Here is a 19592-nt window from a genome sequence, read left to right on the forward strand (position 1 = left end):
CGAATAATAATAAGGCAGAACAGTTGAAACTGGAGCAGCAGCACAGTCAGGTGGACTGGGGACAGCAAGGAGCCATCATGTCAGGTAGTCCTGGGGCACGGTCCTAGGGCTCAGGTCCTCCGAGAGAGAGAAAGAAAGAGAGAATTAGAGAGAGCATATGTGGGGTGGCCAGTCCTCTTCTGGCTGTGCCGGGTGGAGATTATAACAGAACGTGGCCAAGATGTTCAAATGTTCATAAATGACCAGCATGGTTGAATAATAATAAGGCAGAACAGTTGAAACTGGAGCAGCAGCACAGTCAGGTGGACTGGGGACAGCAAGGAGTCATCATGTCAGGTAGTCCTGGGGCATGGTCCTAGGGCTCAGGTCCTCCGAGAGAGAGAAAGAAAGAGAGAAGGAGAGAATTAGAGAACGCACACTTAGATTCACACAGGACACCGAATAGGACAGGAGAAGTACTCCAGATATAACAAACTGACCCTAGCCCCCCGACACATAAACTACTGCAGCATAAATACTGGAGGCTGGGACAGGAGGGGTCAGGAGACACTGTGGCCCCATCCGAGGACACCCCCGGACAGGGCCAAACAGGAAGGATATAACCCCACCCACTTTGCCAAAGCACAGCCCCCACACCACTAGAGGGATATCTTCAACCACCAACATACCATCCCGAGACAAGGCAGAGTATAGCCCACAAAGATCTCCGCCACGGTACAACCCAAGGGGGGCGCCAACCCAGACAGGCTGACCACAACAGTGAATCAACCCACCCAGGTGACGCACCCCCCCCAGGGACGGCATGAGAGAGCCCCAGCAAGCCAGTGACTCAGCCCCCGTAACAGGGTTAGAGGCAGAGAATCCCAGTGGAAAGAGGGGAACCGGCCAGGCAGAGACAGCAAGGGCGGTTAGTTGCTCCAGAGCCTTTCAGTTCACCTTCCCACTCCTGGGCCAGACTACACTCAATCATATGACCCACTGAAGACATGAGTCTTCAGTAAAGACTTAAAGGTTGAGACCGAGTTTGCGTCTCTGACATGGGTAGGCAGACCGTTCCATAAAAATGGAGCTCTATAGGAGAAAGCCCTGCCTCCAGCTGTTTGCTTAGAAATTCTAGGGACAATTAGGAGGCCTGCGTCTTGTGACCGTAGCGTACTTGTAGGTATGTACGGCAGTACCAAATTCGGAAAGATAGGTAGGAGCAAGCTGCTGAATGGGGAGAAACGGTTGAAAGTTTCTGTTGGCTGAATGAGCGACACCGGTGGAGCATTCCTACAGCATTTCCTTCCAGTTGTCCGGCTGCGGGAACTGTGTGAGGGGATTTATACTACTATCTGTACTTACTGGTGGCACAGACGGTGTTTCATACTTTTCTACACTTAAATTACCCTTGCCTAACGATTGCGTCTGAAGCTGGGCTGGTAGCACAGCTATACTCGCCGGAAGGCGATCATTCTCCTGTATATTATGAGTACAGCGACTACATTAGAAGGCATCATGTTAATGTTACTACTTAGCTTCGGTTGGTGGAGGTCCTGACGAACCACGTCCAGATACTGCGTCCGGAGTGAAAAAGTTGAATGAAAAACGTTGAGCGAGGGAAAACAAGTCTCCAATTCAAACCACAGGTTTTCAATCTGCAAAGGTAGTACAGAAGCCAGCTGTCCTCTAGCTACACTATGACACTACCCTACATAGTGCTGTTAAGGCTACTGTAGACCTTCATTGCAAAAAAAAAGGTTGGTGACGTGAATATATTTAGTAAAGGTTTATTTTCATGAAATTCACTGAGGAGGATAGTATTCCCCTTCCTCCTCTGAGAGCCTGCAATGGTCCCCATTTAGACTTGGTCATTGTACTTTCCCTATCAGAGCTGGTTATACGGTTTTCATGTTGTGTTGAGGGTTAATGACTAACTGTGTAACTGGCACCAATTTATTTCTGTTCTTTTTTTTGCTGATGTTTACTGACACGTGTCATAACAACCGGATTCAAGGTCGTTTGTAAATACATCAATTATTTTGCGCTCTGGTACCTTCACACTAGTCCTCTGAAATCGGGAAGATTGCCAGAGTGAATTTACGAACGCACCCGCGTATATTGTAGATGTGCTAAGATTATTAGATTTCATGATTTTTCGCACTGGAAAGGAAATTATTAGAAATGCACGCAGCCTTCACAAGATAATTCCAAATGGCCAATACAGTAATGTTTAAAACATTGATGATTCAGTCAGTGCCCTGCTGGTATAGTTTGTATTATTTGCAACACCTGTAGTGGGGGTGGTGGCGCTGCAGTTATTATGAGGACTCATTATGGCGCACCTCTTTCCTTGAAAAGAGTCGTCGTCGTTTAGTTAGGCTTCCGGTAAAGGGACGTTTTTAACATATCTCAGTGCTTGTTTGCAAGGCTGCTCAAAATGCCGAAGTAAGTATTTATCTTTTGTCGCCCTGTAGAGTATTTATTCTCTTTTGAAGGTATTTGACCTTAATGAAGACTGAACATGTAGATCTAATTTAACGAATCGAAGTTATAGTAGATTATTAAACCGGACTCAGACATTTCAGCTACCTTTTGTTAGGGTCGTCACTAGTTACCACAGCCTCAAAGTCATAAACCCCGCCTATTTCTACAATTTCACGTTTTCAAATTGTCACGTGCAGAATTACGGTGAATTTTTTTTTTTCAAGCTCTAAACCCAACAATTCAGTAACCAATAACAATGTAATACTACAAATATAAGTAGATAAAAAAAAACGTGTAATAAGAACTCTAGAAAGTATTTATACTATTATATACAGGGTCAGACTTACCATATTTACAATGTTTAGGGATACAGGAGTGATCTCTTCTTACAATTTGACCTTAAACACATCCATAACCACACTGCTAACCTTATGCCTAACCTTTAAGACTAAAAATAATGTTTTTGTTTTCACGATTTGACCATCTAGCCAATTTTTGACTTTGGCTGTGTTCTCTGTTGGCTGGGAAGGAAGTGTTAACCATCAGCAATAGCATCATTCATATCTTGTCTGTTTTGTTCCCAGTGATTGAGTTCTACGGGGAGCTAATACATTTATTCTGACTTTTCAGCCCAGCTGCATATGTTTTTTTATACTGTCTGGTTCTGCCTACACAAAGATCTACCATTCAATATGTCTGTTTATCATCAGGTTTTATTGTGATTACTGTGATACCTACCTTACTCATGACTCGGTAAGTCTGCATAACATTGCTAGTGGAAGTGTTTCCTGATTGCATGTGGTTAATTCTGTCATTAAGCTGAATGTGATGAGTATTTTTTTCTTCTCTTCTATTGCCCTGTTATGTATAAGGAATGTTGGTCAACATTGATGAATGTTCTGTGTTTGGCAGCCCTCTGTGAGGAAAACACACTGCAGTGGCCGCAAACACAAAGAAAATGTAAAAGACTACTACCAGAAATGGATGGAAGAACAAGCGCAGAGCCTCATTGACAAAACAAGTGAGTAACACACAAAAAAAGACTGACCTGTCTTTTACCTTGATGTGTCAAGTCAATACCGTCCTAAGTGAACGGGGGCCTGAAGGCTAATATGTCAGGAGCTCTAACTTTGTCATTGTGTTTCTCTTAGCCGCTGCCTTCCAACAAGGGAAGATGCCCCCAACACCATTCCCAGGAGCCCCACCTCCAGGGGGTGCCATGATCCCTCCACCAAACCTCAGTAAGTGCATTAGCGTCATGTATACTGAACAAAAATATAAACGCAACATGTAAGTGTTGGTTTCATGGGCTGAAATAAAAGATCCCAGAAATATTCCTCATGCACAAAAAGCTCTGAAATTGTGCACATTTGTTTACATCCCTGTTAATAAGCATTTCTCCTTTGCCAAGCTAACCCATCCACCTGACAGGTGTGGCATATCAGGAGGCTGATTAAACATTATGGTCATTACAGGTGCACCTTGTGCTGGGGGCAATAAAAGGCTTGTGCTGTGGATTATTTCTGTCTCTAATGAAGCACTTTTGATGGAGGGAAACTCATTTTGATTGGCAGGGCCTGGCTACAGAATGGGGGAGCCAAATTTATTTCGATTGACTGATTTCTTTATGGACTGTAACTCAGTAAAATCTCTGAAATGTTTGTATGTTACACATTTTTGTTCAGTGCACATTTGTTAGGATGCAAAGATCGCAACCAAAAGTATTTTCTTGGAAAGCAAATCTTGCAGCCAATTTACTTTATATAAGAATATTTTGCTGCTAATGGTCTGAGTTTCCTGGTGGTTATTGTTGTTAATGTGTCACCAATAGATGGCCCCCCACGTCCAGGGATGCTACCAACACCCCAGATGGGTGGTCCTCCAATGATGCCCATGATGGGTGGAATGGGACCACCTCCACCTGGAATGATGGGTGGTCCAGGTAGGATAACCTCAACTCTTATTTCTGTTGTATACGTACTCTTCACTTGTTTGAGTCTACGTATGCTTCAATTTGCCAATATTGTTGAGGAAACATACCACTATCTAAAACTAAATACTATAATCTGAACAAATAAATGATTGAAACTACCTGTAAATGCTTTCTTTCCTACATTCTCAGGTATGCGACCTCCAATGGGTGGCCGAATGCAGATGATGCCTGGACATCACATGATGCGACCTCCCGGTCACCCAATGATGATGCGGCCAATGATGGCACGGCCAGACCGATAAACTCTCCCGACTCCCTCAAACACACCCATGGGTTTGTTCCACATGATCAGTAAATCTTATTCTCACTTATAAAATCGGTTTGATTAGGGAAATCGATTGTTGAAGATTGTCTCAAATATAAAATGTTTGTCTCTGACAAGTGCCACAGTTGCTCACATGTAGCTAGTTCATCGTATAATTATTGGTAACTTTGCGTCAAACTTCTTCTACGTAGATTTTAAGGTGAGGAGCATTACTGATCCTGTGGAACAAACCTTTTGGCAAATCCCTCCACTCTACAACTGTTTCTTGGACTTTACTTTACATAATACTGTGTTGGTTGTCTTGCCTTTGCTGTACCTTCCATTTTCCCTGGATGGATTTCATTTTTTATTATTCTATAGATTTTATAATGTTCCCTCTGCTTATTCCCATTTCCCTGCTCATTGTTATTTTGGTGTCTTGGCAAGTGCCAAAGACAAAATGGGAAGTTATGAAAATGTTGTTGAATGTGTTTTATCATTCACCTAGAGGTGTATTATAAGGTCTCCCGTTTTATTTTGTTGGCAGTACCAGTCAGATGAGTCGGCAGCAGTTTCTTTTTTACAATTTTATGAGCCGTTACTATTGGCTTTGAATTTGTTGTATTACGGTCTATTAAACGAAAAGCTAAGTTCTCTGTGGTCGTTAATGTTTTAATCTCTGAACAACACCGTTGTCATTTTTATACCTAGCTATTCTTTATAAATCCAGCAGGGGGCGCTAGAATGTAATATTTGTGACCCAGGCACCTAAACCCAAGGCAGCATGTTTTTGCTCGCTATGTCTTATGGGAAAAATACTTTTAGACAAATGACTGTGCAATCGTAATGAATGAGAGAAGGCAGCCAGCTGGGCATTTCACTGAAGATAAGAGGGCGTGGAATGTGAAGAGATGCAAATAAGCTAGCTACAAATAAACAATTTAGCTAGCGATCTTATTCTCCCAATACCGCTATGGCAGGAATAATAAAAAAACAAATATTGAAACATTTGTCCAGGTAAGAAAGATTGCGTGCTAGCTCTGCTAACGTTAACCATCTTTGCTTTGACTGGCTAGCTACGTCGAATAACTAGGTATGTCAACCAGAGCTGGCCAAATAACTTCATTATTTGTACCAGCCCACGGTGTAGTTTGTGCTTTATACGTCTGCTGGCAAACTCGCTAGCTAGTAGTGCAAGTCAGATTGATGCATGCCAACAGACGTTTTAGTTATTGGAAGAAGAGAAACGAGAGATTCTTAATGTCAGTTACCTTGCATAATTAAGCAATATTGCTGACTAAAGAAATTAAACCAGTATTGATAATGGTACCATTTCTCCAGAGTATGACTAAGAGTATGAATGGAACCCATGTTATGTTTACCTTTAAGTTCTCTGCTTGGAACATAACACTGTCAGTCAATTAATAGACGCTGCTTTTATGTAGACTTTTCAGGACCTGACAGCAGTACAGGTACAATCTAAGCTCCTGAACGGGGTTTAAACAATTGTCAAACATCTGACATCCTTGCTAAGCAATTGAATAAGTGGAAATACTCCTTTAGAGAAAAATTAAGCTCAGGTGACTTCAGGACTATTACTACACTAATATTCCTTGTTTGAGTCAGAAAATAGTATCGGAATCAGACTGGGTCCTTGTAGTTGGTCACACGACACTGGGTGCTTGTGAGGACACATGCCGACTGGGTGTCCAAGTTGGCGCTGAATGGTTGCCAGCCCTTCATCCAGTGTAATTTGTCATCACTTATTAGTGGTTAGACTAACTTGGCTTTACATCACACAAGGATTTCATCATGTGATAGAATTAACATCAATCAGTGGGGGCTGGGATATCCCAGGGACTCCACAATACAATATTATCACGATTCTTAGGTGTCGATACCCCGTACCAAAAAAAAAAAACAGGCTTCTGGCAAACCTTTGGCCAGTTTGCTGCAAGCCCATATTTTGTCATGCAAATTAGTTTTGTGGCGAACATAATGTTTGCTGCAAACCCAGTCCGAATATGGAAAATAGATCCGTTTTTTGGTTACTGTGTGTTATAATTTAAATGTATCTACACAGGGGTGCAACTTTGGTTTTAGAAGTGTGGGTGGACAATTATTATAATACCGTTTTTTTAATCCAATCAGAGCTGACTGCTTGGAGGCGTCCGCATGGTCCAACAGCACACCATTGTCTCGTTTTGTATCACATGTATCACACAATGTTGTATCTACACAGGGGTGCAACTTTGGTTTTAGAAGTGTGGAGGGACTATTATAATACCGTTTTTTAAATCCTGGTCCTAAAGCACACCGTTCCTCGTTTTGTATCACATTCCAATGATAAAACTGTGGGGGGGCAAAAATACAATTTCAGAATGTGTGGGGGGAGGACACGTCCCCAGTGAAAGTTGTGCCCCTTTATCTATATAAACCAAATCACAACTTTAAATGAACTTGCTTCTCACAGAGAACTAAACATATGTATTCAATGTCTTAACAGAAGTAAATCCAATACAGCTTGAAATCAGAATGCTAATGAAGTAAAGAGCAGACTGGATATTTCCCAAATAAATTGTTTATTTAATATTTGAATGTAGCTACAACATTTACATGAGAGATGTGGCTGACCGCCTCGATTTGGTCTTATATAGCAAAATTTGAAATGTTTTTTTTTTTTTCACATTGGATGAAGGTAGAGACAGAGAGTGGTGTATCATACACTGCAGTTGAGGAACAATGGGAAAGTAATTATGCTTTGAAAGTTGATAAACTTGAAACCCCACTTTTGAGAAAATGGCCCTTGAATGTTTTGGTACACCTACTGGAGAGCTCTTTGTCTACACCCATTCAGCATCGTTCACACCCTCTTAAGCCTTAATCCTACCTAGGGTTGCACATTTTGGGGAATATTCAGAGGTGAAAACTTTCTGTTGGAATTAACGGAAATATATGCGCCGACAAAGATGGCCACCTCGCTTCGCATTCCTAGGAAACTATGCAGTATTTACTTTTTTATGTGTTATTTCTTACATTGTTACCCCAGATAATCTTAGGCTTTATTACATACAATTGGGAGGAACTATTGGATATAAGAGCAACGTCAACTCACCAACATTATGACCAGGAATACGACTTTCCCAAAGCGGACCCTCTGTTTTGCCCACCACCCAGGACAATGGATCGGATCCCAGTCGGTGATCCAAAACAACGACGCTGTAGAAGGGGCAGACGGAGTGGTCTTCTGGTCAGGCTCCGTAGACGGGCACATCGCACACCGCTCCCGAGCATACTACTCACCAATGTCCAGTCTCTTGACAAGGTTAGCCTTCCAGAGAGACATCAGAGACTGTAACGTTCTTTGTTTCACGGAAACATGGCTCACTCGAGACACGCTATCGGAGTCGGTACAGCCAACTGGTTTCTTCACGCATCGCGCCGACAGAAACAAGCATCTTTCTGGTAAGAAGAAGGGTGGGGGTGTATGCCTTATGATTAACGAGATGTGGTGTGATCATAACAACATACAGGAACTCAAGTCCTTCTGTTCACCTGAGTTAGAATTCCTCACAATCAAATGCCGACCGTATTATCTACCTTGAGAATTCTCTTCGATTATAATCACAGCCACATATATCTCCCCCAAGCAGAAACATCGATGGCCCTGAACGAACTTAATTTGACTCTATGTAAACTGAAAACCACATATCCTGAGGCTGCATTTATTGTACCTGGGGATTTTAACAAGGCTATTCTGAAAACAAGGCTCCCTAAATTCTATCAGCATATCGATTGTGCTACCAGGGCTGGCAAAACCCTAGATCATTGTTATTCTAACTTCCGCGACGCATATAAGGCCATCCCCCGCCCTCCTTTCGGAAAAGCTGACCACGACTCCATTTTGTTGCTCCCTGCCTATAGTGAGCGGGTTTATTAGCAAGTGCATCGGCGACGTCGTACACACAGCGTCTATTAAACCGTGGATTGATGGCAGCATTCGCGCGAAACTGAAAGCCCAAACCACTGCTTTTAATCAGGGCAAGGTGACCGGAAACATGACCGAATACAAACAGTGTAGCTATTTCCTCCGCAAGGCAATCAAACAAGCTAAGCGTCAGTATAGAGACAAAGTAGAGTCGCAATTTAACGGCATAGACACGAGAGGTATGTGGCAGGGTCTACAGTCAATCACGGACTATAAAAGGAAAACCAGCCCCGTCGCGGACCAGGATGTCTTGCTCCCAGACAGACTAAACAACTTCTTTGCTCGCTTTGAGGACACTACAGTGCCACTGACACGGCCCACTACCAAAACCTGCGGGCTCTCCTTCAATGCAGCCAACGTGAGCAAAACATTTAAAAGTGTCAACCCTCGCAAGGCTGCAGGTCCAGACTGCATCCCCAGCAGCATCCTCAGAGTATGCGCAGACCAGCTGGCTGATGTGTTTACGGACATATTCAATATATCCTTATCCCGGTCTGCTGTCCCCACATGCTTCAAGAGGGCCACCATTGTTCCTGTTCCCAAGAAAGCTAAGGTAACTGAGCTAAATGACTACCTCCCCGTAGCACTCACTTCCATCATCATGAAGTGCTTTGAGAGACTAGTCAAGGACCATATCACCTCCACCCTACCTGACACCCTAGACCCACTCCAATTTGCTTACTGCCCCAACAGGTCCACAGATAACGCAATTACAATCACACTGCACACTGCCCTAACCCATCTGGACAAGAGGAATACCTATGTGAGAATGCTGTTCATTGACTACAGCTCAGCATTCAACACCACAGTACCCTCCAAACTCATCATTAAGCTTGAGACCCTGGGTCTCGACCCCGCCCTGTGCAACTGGGTCCTGAACTTTCTGACGGGCCGCCCCCAGGTGGTGAGGGTAGGTAACATCAACTCCATCCCGCTGATCCTCAACACTGGGGCCCCACAAGGGTGCGTTCTCAGCCCTCTCCTGTACTCCCTGTTCACCCACGACTGCATGGCCATGCATGCCTCCAACTCAATCATCAAGTTTGCAGACGACACTACAGTGGTAGGCTTGATTACCAACAACGACGAGCCGTCTTACAGGGCGGAAGTGAGGGCCCTCGGAGTGTGGTGTCAGGAAAATAACCTCACACTCAACGTCAACAAAACAAAGGAGATGATCGTGGACTTCAGGAAACAGCAGAGGGAGCACACCCCTATCCACATCGAAAGAACAGTAGCAGAGAGGGTAGAAAATTTCAAGTTCATCGACGTACACATCACGGACAAACTGAAATGGTCCACCCACACAGACAGCATGGTGAAGAAGGCGCAGCAGCGCCTCTTCAACCTCAGGAGGCTGAAGAATTCTGCTTGTTACCCAAAACACTCAAACTTTTACAGATGCACAATCGAGAGCATCCTGTCTGGCTGTATCACTGCCTGGTACGGCAACTGCTCCGCCCATAACCATAAGGCTTTCCAGAGGGTAGTGAGGTCTGCACAACGCATCACCGGGGGCAAACTACCTGCACTCCAGGACACTTACACCACCCGATGTCACAGGAATGCCGAAAAGATCATCAAGGACAACAACCACCCGAGCCACTACCTGTTCACCCCGCTATCATCCATAAGGCGAGGTCAGTACAGGTGCTTCAAATTAGGGACCGAGTGACTGAAAAACAGCTTCCATCTCAAGGCCATCAGACTGTTAAATAGCCATCACTAACATTGAGTGGCTGCTGCCAACATACTGACTCAACTCCAGCCACTTTAATCATAGAAAAATTGGATGTAATAAATGGATCACTAGCCACTTTAAACAATGCCACTTCATATAATGTTTACATACACTACATTACTCATTTCATATGTATATACTGTACTCTATACCATCCACTTTCCAATGCCGTTCTATACCATCACTCATTCATATATTTTTTTATGTCCATATTCTTATTCATTCCTTTACACCTGTGTGTATAAGGTCGTTGTTGTGAAAATTGTTAGGTTAGATTACTCGTTGGATATTACTGCATTGTCGGAACTAGAAGCACAAGCATTTCGCTACACTCGTATTAACATCTGCAAACCATGTGTATGTGACAAATAAAATTTGATTTGATTTTGATTAATATTAATACCATTTAAATGTAGATGTTTTTTGCATTGGATATATTTACCATATCAAATGGAGACAGAAACATACCCCTTTATCAGAAGTAGGCAAAATTGCAAAGGGTTAAATCCTTCCAATTAAAAAAACATTTAGTTCTGAATTGAACATTAAATAAATGAGTTGACTCATCACATGGGATGATTTTACTAAACAACAAAAGAAAAGGAATATTGAATGATCCCCAATGATCCATCGTATCTCCCAAAAACGTTTTCGATATACATCTGTAAAATGATAGTTGAGAAACTAAAGCTTTGATTGTCTTCCTCTCAGGCTTCCATGTCTTCTCCCTGGGCCTCCTCAATGTCCACCTCTTGAACATGAGGCCTCATCTTCACTGTCACTTTCCAACCTTGTTGAGGATGTTTCGTTGTCAGCCTCAAATTTGCCCGGATGGCCACCAATTTCTCAACCCTTGTATTGGTCAGCTTGTTGTGTGCTTTGGTGTGTGTGTTCCCAAACAAGGGCTAGTTCCAATCTGAGGCGGCTGATGTTGGTGGGATTTGGAGGATGATGGAGGCAACAGGGGAAAGAGCCACAGACCCACAAAGTCCCCTCCACCAGGTGGCTGATGAGATATGTTGGCACAGCTGCCATATTACATCTCCATCCCAAAGCCCTTGCTTTGAAGTGTACTTCACCAGACTACCAAGAACCTTACCCTCATCCAGGCCAAGGTGGCGAGACACGGTTGTGATGACACCATAGGCCTTGTTGATCTTTGCACCAGACAGGATGCTTTTGCCAGCAAACTTGGGGTCCAACATGTACATTGCGGCGTATATGGGCTTCAAGCAGAAGTCTTCACGCGTTTTGATGTATTTCAGAACTGCAGTTTCCTTTGCTTGGAACAACAGTAATGTGGGCAGGGCAGTATGGATTTCTTCTCTTACATCTGCAAGCAGTCTGAACATCAGACAGGATGGCATTGTCTCCCTCAATCCGTGCAATGGCTACTGCTGTAGGTTTCAGGAGTTTCAGGCTGCTTACCACTCTCTCCCAAAATACATAATCGAGGAGGATCCTAGACTGATATGGCCATTTCTTGGAGAGACTCCTTCCCCTCTAGGAGACTGTCAAACATGATGACAACACCACCCCAAATGGGTGTTGCTGGGCAGCTTCAATGTGGTGCTTTTATTCTTCTCACTTTGCTTGGTGAGGTAGATTGCTGCTATAACTTGATGACCCTTCACATACCTAACCATTTCCTTGGCTCTCTTGCAGAGTGTATCCATTGTTTTCAGTACCATGATGTCCTTGAGGATCAGATTCAATGCATGAGCAGCACAGCCAATGGGTGTGATGTGAGGGTAGGACACCTACTTTAGACCAAGCAGCCTTCATGTTCGCAGCATTGTCTGTCACCAGTGCAAATACCTTCTGTGGTCCAAGGTCATTGATGACTGCCTTCAGCTCATCTGCAATGTAGAGACTGGTGTGTCTGTTGTCCCTTGTCTGTGCTCTTGTAGAATACTGGTTGAGGGGTGGAGATGATGTAGTTAATTATTCCTTGCCCATGAACATTTGACCACCCATCAGAGATGATTGCAATACAGTCTGCTTTCTCTATGATTTGCTTGACCTTCACTTGAACTCTGTTGAACTCTGCATCCAGCAAATTAGTAGATAAAGCATGTCTTTGTTGGAGGGGTGTATGCTGGGCGAAGAACATTCAGAAATCTCTTCTAATACACATTGCCTGTGAGCATCAGAGGTGAACCAGTCGCATACACAGCTCAAGCAAAACAAGATCAGCATCTCTCTGACTAGGTTCTTCCATTGAGTCAAAAAACTTCTGATTCCAAGAGGACTATGAGCTGTTGCTATCGATAAGATGTCTGATTCATCATTTTCACTTCGAATAGAAGAAGAGGGACTTTTGTCAGAGGTTGATTGTTGTGACTGCTGAGGGAACTTTATGCACTTGGGCAAATGATGCTGCATCTGTTGGATTTTTCACATATGATTTGGCACCGTATTTGCAGATGTACACAGCTTTTCCTTCAACATTAGCTGCAGTGAAATGTCTCCACACATCAGATAGTGCCCGTGGCATTTTCCTGTAAAGATTAGATTGTTTTGTTTTTGTAAATAAAAACAAATACAATTCTATGTACAGATACATATTTAAGCAGTTAAACAACTCCTTTGTAAGATAAATGTTTTAAAATGAAACATGTATGGAAACAGGTGAATTAATACTCAGTTAGCAGGCTCAAGCAAGTTAACACCCACACGGTAGCAAAAACTGACTAGCAGAAATCGTTAACAAGTTAGAAATGATTTAAACACACTTTTCCTGGTTAAATGAAAAAAATAAACACACTTTGCTGTAGGCTACTATTTACTAGTTAAAACCTCTTTGGGATAGGGGGCAGTATTTTCACGTACGGATGAAAAGCGTGCCCAAAGTAAACTGCCTGCTACTCAGGCCCAGAAGCTAGGATATGCATATAATTGGTAGATTTGGATAGAAATCTCTAAAGTTTCTAAAACTGTTAAAATAATGTCTGTGAGTATAACAGAACTTATTGGGCAGGCGAAACCCGAGGACATACCATCCAGGAATTTGTTTTTGAGTTCACTGTGTTTTCTATTGGTTTTCTATGGGTAACTAGATGTATGAGGCACCTGGTTGCAGTTCCTCTGGCTTCCACTAGATTTCAACAGTCTTTCGAAATTCGTTGATGCTTTTCCTTTGAGAAATGAAGAAGTACGACTATTCAGAATGAGTGTCAAGCCAAGTGGACTCTTTTGTTTGGGGCGCGTGACCTGGAGCTCGCTCTACTTTGTTTTTTCCACTATTGAACACAGTATATTCCGTCTTAAATTTGATCGATTAGTTACTTGTTGTTTGAAATGTTTGGACCAAGTTTACAGGTAACTTATTAGATAATTTGTAGTCATGTTGGGCGAGTTGGAACCGGTGTTTTTCTGAATCAAACGTGCCAAATAAATGTACATTTTGGGGATATAAAAAAAGGAGTTTATCGAACAATAGGACCATTTGTGATGTTTCTGGGACATATTGGAGTGCCAACAGAAGAAGATCTTCAAAGGTAAAGCATGAATTATATTGTTATTTCTGACTTTTGTGTCGCACCTGCTTGGTTGAAATATGATTTTCATGTGTTTGTATGGTGGGGTGCTGTCCTCAGATAATCGGATGGTTTGCTTTCGCCGTAAAGCCTTTTTGAAATCTGACATGGTGGCTGGATTAACACCAAGTTAAGCTTTATTTCCGTGGATTGAACTTGTGATTTTATGAAAGTTAATATTTCTAATAATTTAATTTGAATTTCACGCACTGTAATTTCACCGGATGATGTCGAAACGTTCCGCTAGCCGTAACAGATTAACAAAAAAGTAATGTACGCTACCGGTCAAACGTTTTAGAACAGCTACTCATTCAAGGGTTTCTTTATTTTTACTATTTTCTGCATTGTATGAAGTAGTGAAGACATAAACTATGAAATAATACATGTTGAATTATGTAGTATAAAAAAGTGTTAAACAAATGAAAATATTGTATATTTGAGTTTATTCAAGTAGCCAATCTTTGCCTTGACAGCTTTGCACACTCTTGGCATTCTCTCAACCAGCTTCAAAGACATCACCCGGAATGCATTTCAATTAACAGGTGTGCCTTGTTAAAAGTTAATTTGTGGAATTCTTTCCTTAATGTGTTTCAGCCAATAAGTTGTGTTGTGACAAGTTGGGGGGGTATACAGAAGATAGCCCTATTTGGTAAAAGACCAAGTCCATATTATGGCAAGAACCGCTCAAATAAGCAAAGAGAAATGACAGTCCATCATTACATGAAGGTCAGTCAATACGGAACATTAAGAACTTTGAAAGTTTCTTCAAGGGCATTTGCAAAAACCATTAAAGGGCTATGATGAAACTGGCTCTCACGAGGACTGCAACAGGATTGGAAGACCCATAGTTATCTCTGCTGCAGAGGATCAGTTCATTAGGGTTACCAGCCTCAGAAATTGTAGCCCAAATAAATGCTTCACAGAGTTCAAGTAACAGACACATCTCAACATCAACTGTTCAGAGGAGACTGTCTGAATCAGGCCTTCATGGTCAAATTGCTTCAAAGAAACCACTACTAAAGGACCTCAATAAGAAGAGACATGCTTAGGTCAAGGTTACACGAGCAATGGGTATTAGACCGGTGGAAATGTGTCCTTTGGTCTGGAGTCCAAATTGGAGATTTTTGGTTCCAACCTCTGTGTCTTTGTGAGACGCAGTGTGGGTGAACGGATGATCTCCGCATGTGTATTTCCCACCTTAAAGCATGAAGGAGGTCGTCTGATGGTGTGGGGGTACTTTGCTGGTGACACTGATTTATTTTGAATAAGGAACAAGGAACACTTAACCAGCATGATTACCATAACATTCTGTGGTGATACACCATCCCATCTGGTTTGCGCTTAGTGGGGCTATCATTTGTTTTTCAATAAGATAATGACCCAACACACCTCCAGGCTGTGTAAGGGCTATTTTACCAAGATGGAGAGCGATGGAGTGCTGCATCAGATGACCTGACCTCCACAATCCCCCTACCTCAACCAAATTGAGAAGGTTATGGATAAGTCGGACCACAGAGTGAAGGAAAAGCAGCCAACAAGTGCTCAGCATATGTGGGAACTCCAAGAGTGTTGGGAAAGAATTCCAGGTGAAACTGGTTGAGAGAATGCCAAGAGTGTGCAAAGCTGTCATCAAGGCAAAGGGTGGCTATTTGAAGAATCTCAAATGTAAAATATTTAGATAAAAAAACCCACTTTTGGTTACTACATAATTCCATATGTGTTATTTCATAGTGTTGATGTCTTCACTATTATTCTACAATGTAGAAAATAGTAAAAATAAAGAAAAAAAACTTTGAATGAGTTTGTGTTCTAAAACTTTCGACCGGTAGTATATGTCATATAAAATATATTCACCCAACCCAGTATTGTAATCAAAACTTACCAGAAAGCATGTAGTCCTTGGCTCAGACAGTGTAGGAGTGTGGGCTCAATAGCATCTCATTAGTGTGCAAGATCTTGAGGATCAGCTGCACATGTGACGGAAGAATGCACTGTGCATGCAGAGGGTTGCAATTCCATTGAATTGGGGATAGTTTTAAAAAATATATTTTATTTTTTAAAATATTTTATTTTTGCATTTTCCAATTAAGAACATTCAAAACAAAAGTGAAAAGATATTAGACAACGATAGGACAAAGTAACAGTAACAGACGAACGTAACAAAAATAAATTATAATTATAGTTATATAAACAAACATACAATAATAAAAAATATAAAAAATATTTAAAAAAATAACGAGACATTGGATCACCTGTCGTAGGCTACATAATATACATTACGTGTGAAACATTATGTGAGGATTATATATAGATTCAATCAATGAGATGTGGGGGGAGATTCTCCATATAGTCAATAAAAGGTTGCCAAATTCTGTAAAATGTCTTTAACTTATTCCTCAAGCAGTAAGTGATTTTCTCCAAAGGGATACAACTATTAACTTCCGAAAGCCACACTGCAACTGGCAGGGAGGAATCCAATTTCCATTTCAAGGCAATACATTTCTTGGCAATCGCTAGCAATATTTCTGTTAGCTTTATAGTATGGCTTTGCCTAAGATTGGTGTTAGTAAAGTTACCCAGTAGACAGACCTCCGGGTCTAAAGGGAATGCAACCCCGTGAATTGAGGATATGGTATCGCATACCCCCTGCCAGAAACCGTGTAGTTTTGAACACTGCCAAGTGGAATGGAGGAATGTTCCTTCATCTGAGCCACATCTAAAACATAGGGAGGAGATATCTGGGTTGAACCTGTGCAGTCTAGATGGGGTGATATAGAGCTGATGGAGGAAATTAAACTGGATCAGTCTGTATCTGGAGTTCAACGTGGATGTAACCCCATCCCTGCATAGGTCACTCCATAGATCCTCATCAAGATCAATACCCAGATCTCTCTCCCATCTAAGTCGGGGTTTATCTAGCCCAGGCAGTGTTAGTCCTGACATAAGAGCATTGTAAACACGGGAAATGGTCTTGAACAGTGGTTGGTCTGCGTGGCAGAGTTGTTCAATAGGTGACATCTTAGGTAGGTTCCATTGTCCCTTGAGAGTCACCCTAATAAAGTTTCGTAGTTGTAGGTAGCTAAAGAAGTCCCTGTTAGGCAAGTGGTATTTCTGTTTCAGTTGATCAAAAGACATAAGAACTCCCTCCTTGTAACAATGTTCCAGAAGAGTGATCCCCTTATCAGACCATGGTCTAAAGTTACTATTCTGGAAAAACATAGGGATCAATCTATTGTTCCATAAAGGGGTTTTAGGGGAAAGGAATCCCCCTCGTCCGAACAGCTCATGCAGTTTGCACCATGCCATGACAGAATGTATGATTAAAGGGTTGTCTGTGATGGTTTTTATAGATTTTCTGTCCCATTTGTAAAACAAATCTGCCCCAGTGTCATCATTTACCTCAAGCTTTTTAATGTTCAACCATGAGGGAGAGGGACCATTGTCAAACCTCTGAGCCAGAAACCTAGACTGTGCAGCCCAGTAGTACATTCTAAAATTGGGGAGGTTTAAGCCCCCTTGACTGTAATCAAGGGTCAGTTTATCCAGGCCAACCCTAGGGGTTTTGCCGTGCCAGATAAACTGTCTGGTCAGCTTGTCGAGAGAGGAAAAAAATGCTGCGGGAACAGGGATAGGAAGAGATTGAAACAGATATAGAAACCTGGGCAGGACATTAATTTTAATTACATTGATTCTACCCAGTAGAGTGAGAGGTAAGTCCATCCATTTACAAAGGTCAACCTCCACCTTTTGCAACAAACTGGCCAGATTGAGTTTATAGAGGTTGTTCAGATTACCATCCACCATTATGCCCAAATATGTGAAGCCCATAGGCGACCATCTAAAAGGAAACTTGTGCTTGATGGTATGATGGTCAAAGACAGACAATGGTAAGATTTCGCTTTTATCAAGATTGACCTTATATCCAGAGAAAGAACTATAACACTGTAGTAGGATCTGCAAGTGAGAGAGGGAGTGTTCTGGGTTTGTTAGGAATAAGATAAGGTTGTCCGGAAAGAGTGACAATTTATGGGTATGGGGGTCCACCTCAAAGCCATGTATGTCAGGACACGTTCTAATAGCCTCAGCCAACGTTTCGATGGCGAGGGCAAAGAGGTGGGGGCTAATTGGGCAACCTTGTCTGTTCCCCCTATAAAGAGGGAAAGAGGAGGAAGTCATCCCATTGGTAGTAATCCTAGCTTTAGGAGATTTGTACAGTGATTTTATCAAATTTACAAACACGGTACATAAACCGAACTTCTCCAAGACGCGAAAGAGGTATGGCCATTCAACCCTATCAAAGGCCTTTACAGCGTCGAGGGAGACTGCGACACCAGGTATTTTGTTTTTGTTAGCAAGGTGAATTATATCAAAGAACCTTCTGAGATTATTGGAGGACAATCTATTAATTATGAAGCCAGTCTGATCTGGGTTGACCAACAGGGGAAGACATGACTCCAGTCTCTTAGATAGCATCTTGGTGACCAGTTTACAATCTGTGTTAAGGAGAGAGATTGGTCTATAGGAGGTGCACTTTAGCGGGTTTTTCCCTTTCTTGTGGATTATAGTAATCACTGCTTGAGAGGACTCTGGAAAGCAGTTTTCTTCTCTGGCTTTTTTAAGTACCTCCATAAGGTAGGGGACCAACAGCTCCATAAATTCTTTATAGAACTCTGGAGGGAAGCCATCCTCCCCAGGAGATTTATTAGAAGGTAAGGATTTAATGGCCTCCAACAATTCAGGGACTGAGAAGTGTTCACTCAGGCGCTCGCTGTCTTCCCCTGACACTTCCCCTGACAGGCATGGGAGGTTGAGAGAGGAGAGAAAGGAGTCTATCTCTGATAGATCATCGCTTGATTGGGAAGTGTAGAGGTCTTCATAGTATTTCTTAAAAGTATTATTAATTTCAGTAGGGTCGAAAGATATCTCTTTAGTGAGAGTTTCTATGGCATTAATTGTCCTCTTACTTTCCTCTGCTTTCAGTTGCCATGCCAATACTTTGTGAGCTTTCTCTCCAAGCTCATAATAACGCTGTTTTGATTTAGTGATGGCCCTCTCAGCTTGATGTGTTCAGAATATTATATTTAAGTTTTTTATTTTCCAAAAGCCTGTATAGATCTTTAGTCGGGCCTCTCTGGTAGGTTCTCTAGCTCGGAGATTTCAGATTCAAGAGCACTCAGTTCCGCACCGTGTTTTTTCTTCAGCCCTTTAGTATAGGAAATAATCTGTCCCCTCAGGTAGGCCTTCAATGTGTCCCAAAGAATGAAGCTGTCAGGAGCAGAGGGTTTGTTTGTCAAAGTAAAATAATTGATCTGCTCTTTGATGAATGCACAAAATTCAGGTTGCTTTAGAAGTGTAGAATTTAGTCTCCATCTATATGCTCCATTTACCTTGGTAGGAATGGAGATTGATAATACCAGAGGAGAATGGTCACTAAGCAATCTAGGGAGATACTCCACATCTAAAACTCTATGAAACAGTTGTGTTGAAAGTAAAAAGTTATCTATGCGTGTGTGTGTCTTGTGTGGGTGTGAATAAAAAGAGTAGTCCCTATCCTGTGGGTGCAACTGTCTCCAGATGTCTAGTAAATTGAGATCTTTCATGAATGACATGGTGAGCTTGCC

At 42.2% G+C, this 19592-nt stretch overlaps 2 protein-coding genes across 2 annotated transcripts in view; both read left to right on the top strand.

Moving 5' to 3' along the window:
* Nucleotides 1-2284: 2284 nt before the first annotated feature.
* On the top strand, nucleotides 2285-5359 carry LOC127913267 (U1 small nuclear ribonucleoprotein C-like). Its single transcript, XM_052485194.1, has 6 exons — nucleotides 2285-2427; nucleotides 3177-3219; nucleotides 3379-3487; nucleotides 3618-3707; nucleotides 4298-4408; nucleotides 4589-5359. The coding sequence occupies exons 1-6, from the start codon at nucleotides 2420-2422 to the stop codon at nucleotides 4699-4701; spliced, it is 474 nt and encodes a 157-aa protein (XP_052341154.1). The 5' UTR covers nucleotides 2285-2419; the 3' UTR covers nucleotides 4702-5359.
* Nucleotides 5360-5487: 128 nt separating this feature from the next.
* The window catches only part of LOC118360890 (UHRF1-binding protein 1-like), a 71042-nt gene continuing 56937 nt past the window's right edge, over nucleotides 5488-19592 (top strand). The window contains exon 1 of the mRNA XM_035740427.2: nucleotides 5488-5720. Within this exon, the coding sequence (XP_035596320.1) occupies nucleotides 5677-5720 (44 nt within the window). The 5' untranslated portion in view covers nucleotides 5488-5676. The remainder of the gene's footprint in view (nucleotides 5721-19592) is intronic.

This window comes from Oncorhynchus keta, chromosome 28 (genome assembly GCF_023373465.1).
Source record: "Oncorhynchus keta strain PuntledgeMale-10-30-2019 chromosome 28, Oket_V2, whole genome shotgun sequence".
Lineage (NCBI taxonomy): Eukaryota > Metazoa > Chordata > Actinopteri > Salmoniformes > Salmonidae > Oncorhynchus > Oncorhynchus keta.

What these genes read in the sequence shown, in the direction of transcription:
- LOC127913267 (XM_052485194.1), top strand. An exon ending in CCTACCTTACTCATGACTCG is followed by an intron (nt 3,220 to 3,378) that starts GTAAGTCTGCAT and finishes TGTGTTTGGCAG; the next exon opens with CCCTCTGTGAGGAAAACACA. An exon ending in GATCCCTCCACCAAACCTCA is followed by an intron (nt 3,708 to 4,297) that starts GTAAGTGCATTA and finishes TGTCACCAATAG; the next exon opens with ATGGCCCCCCACGTCCAGGG.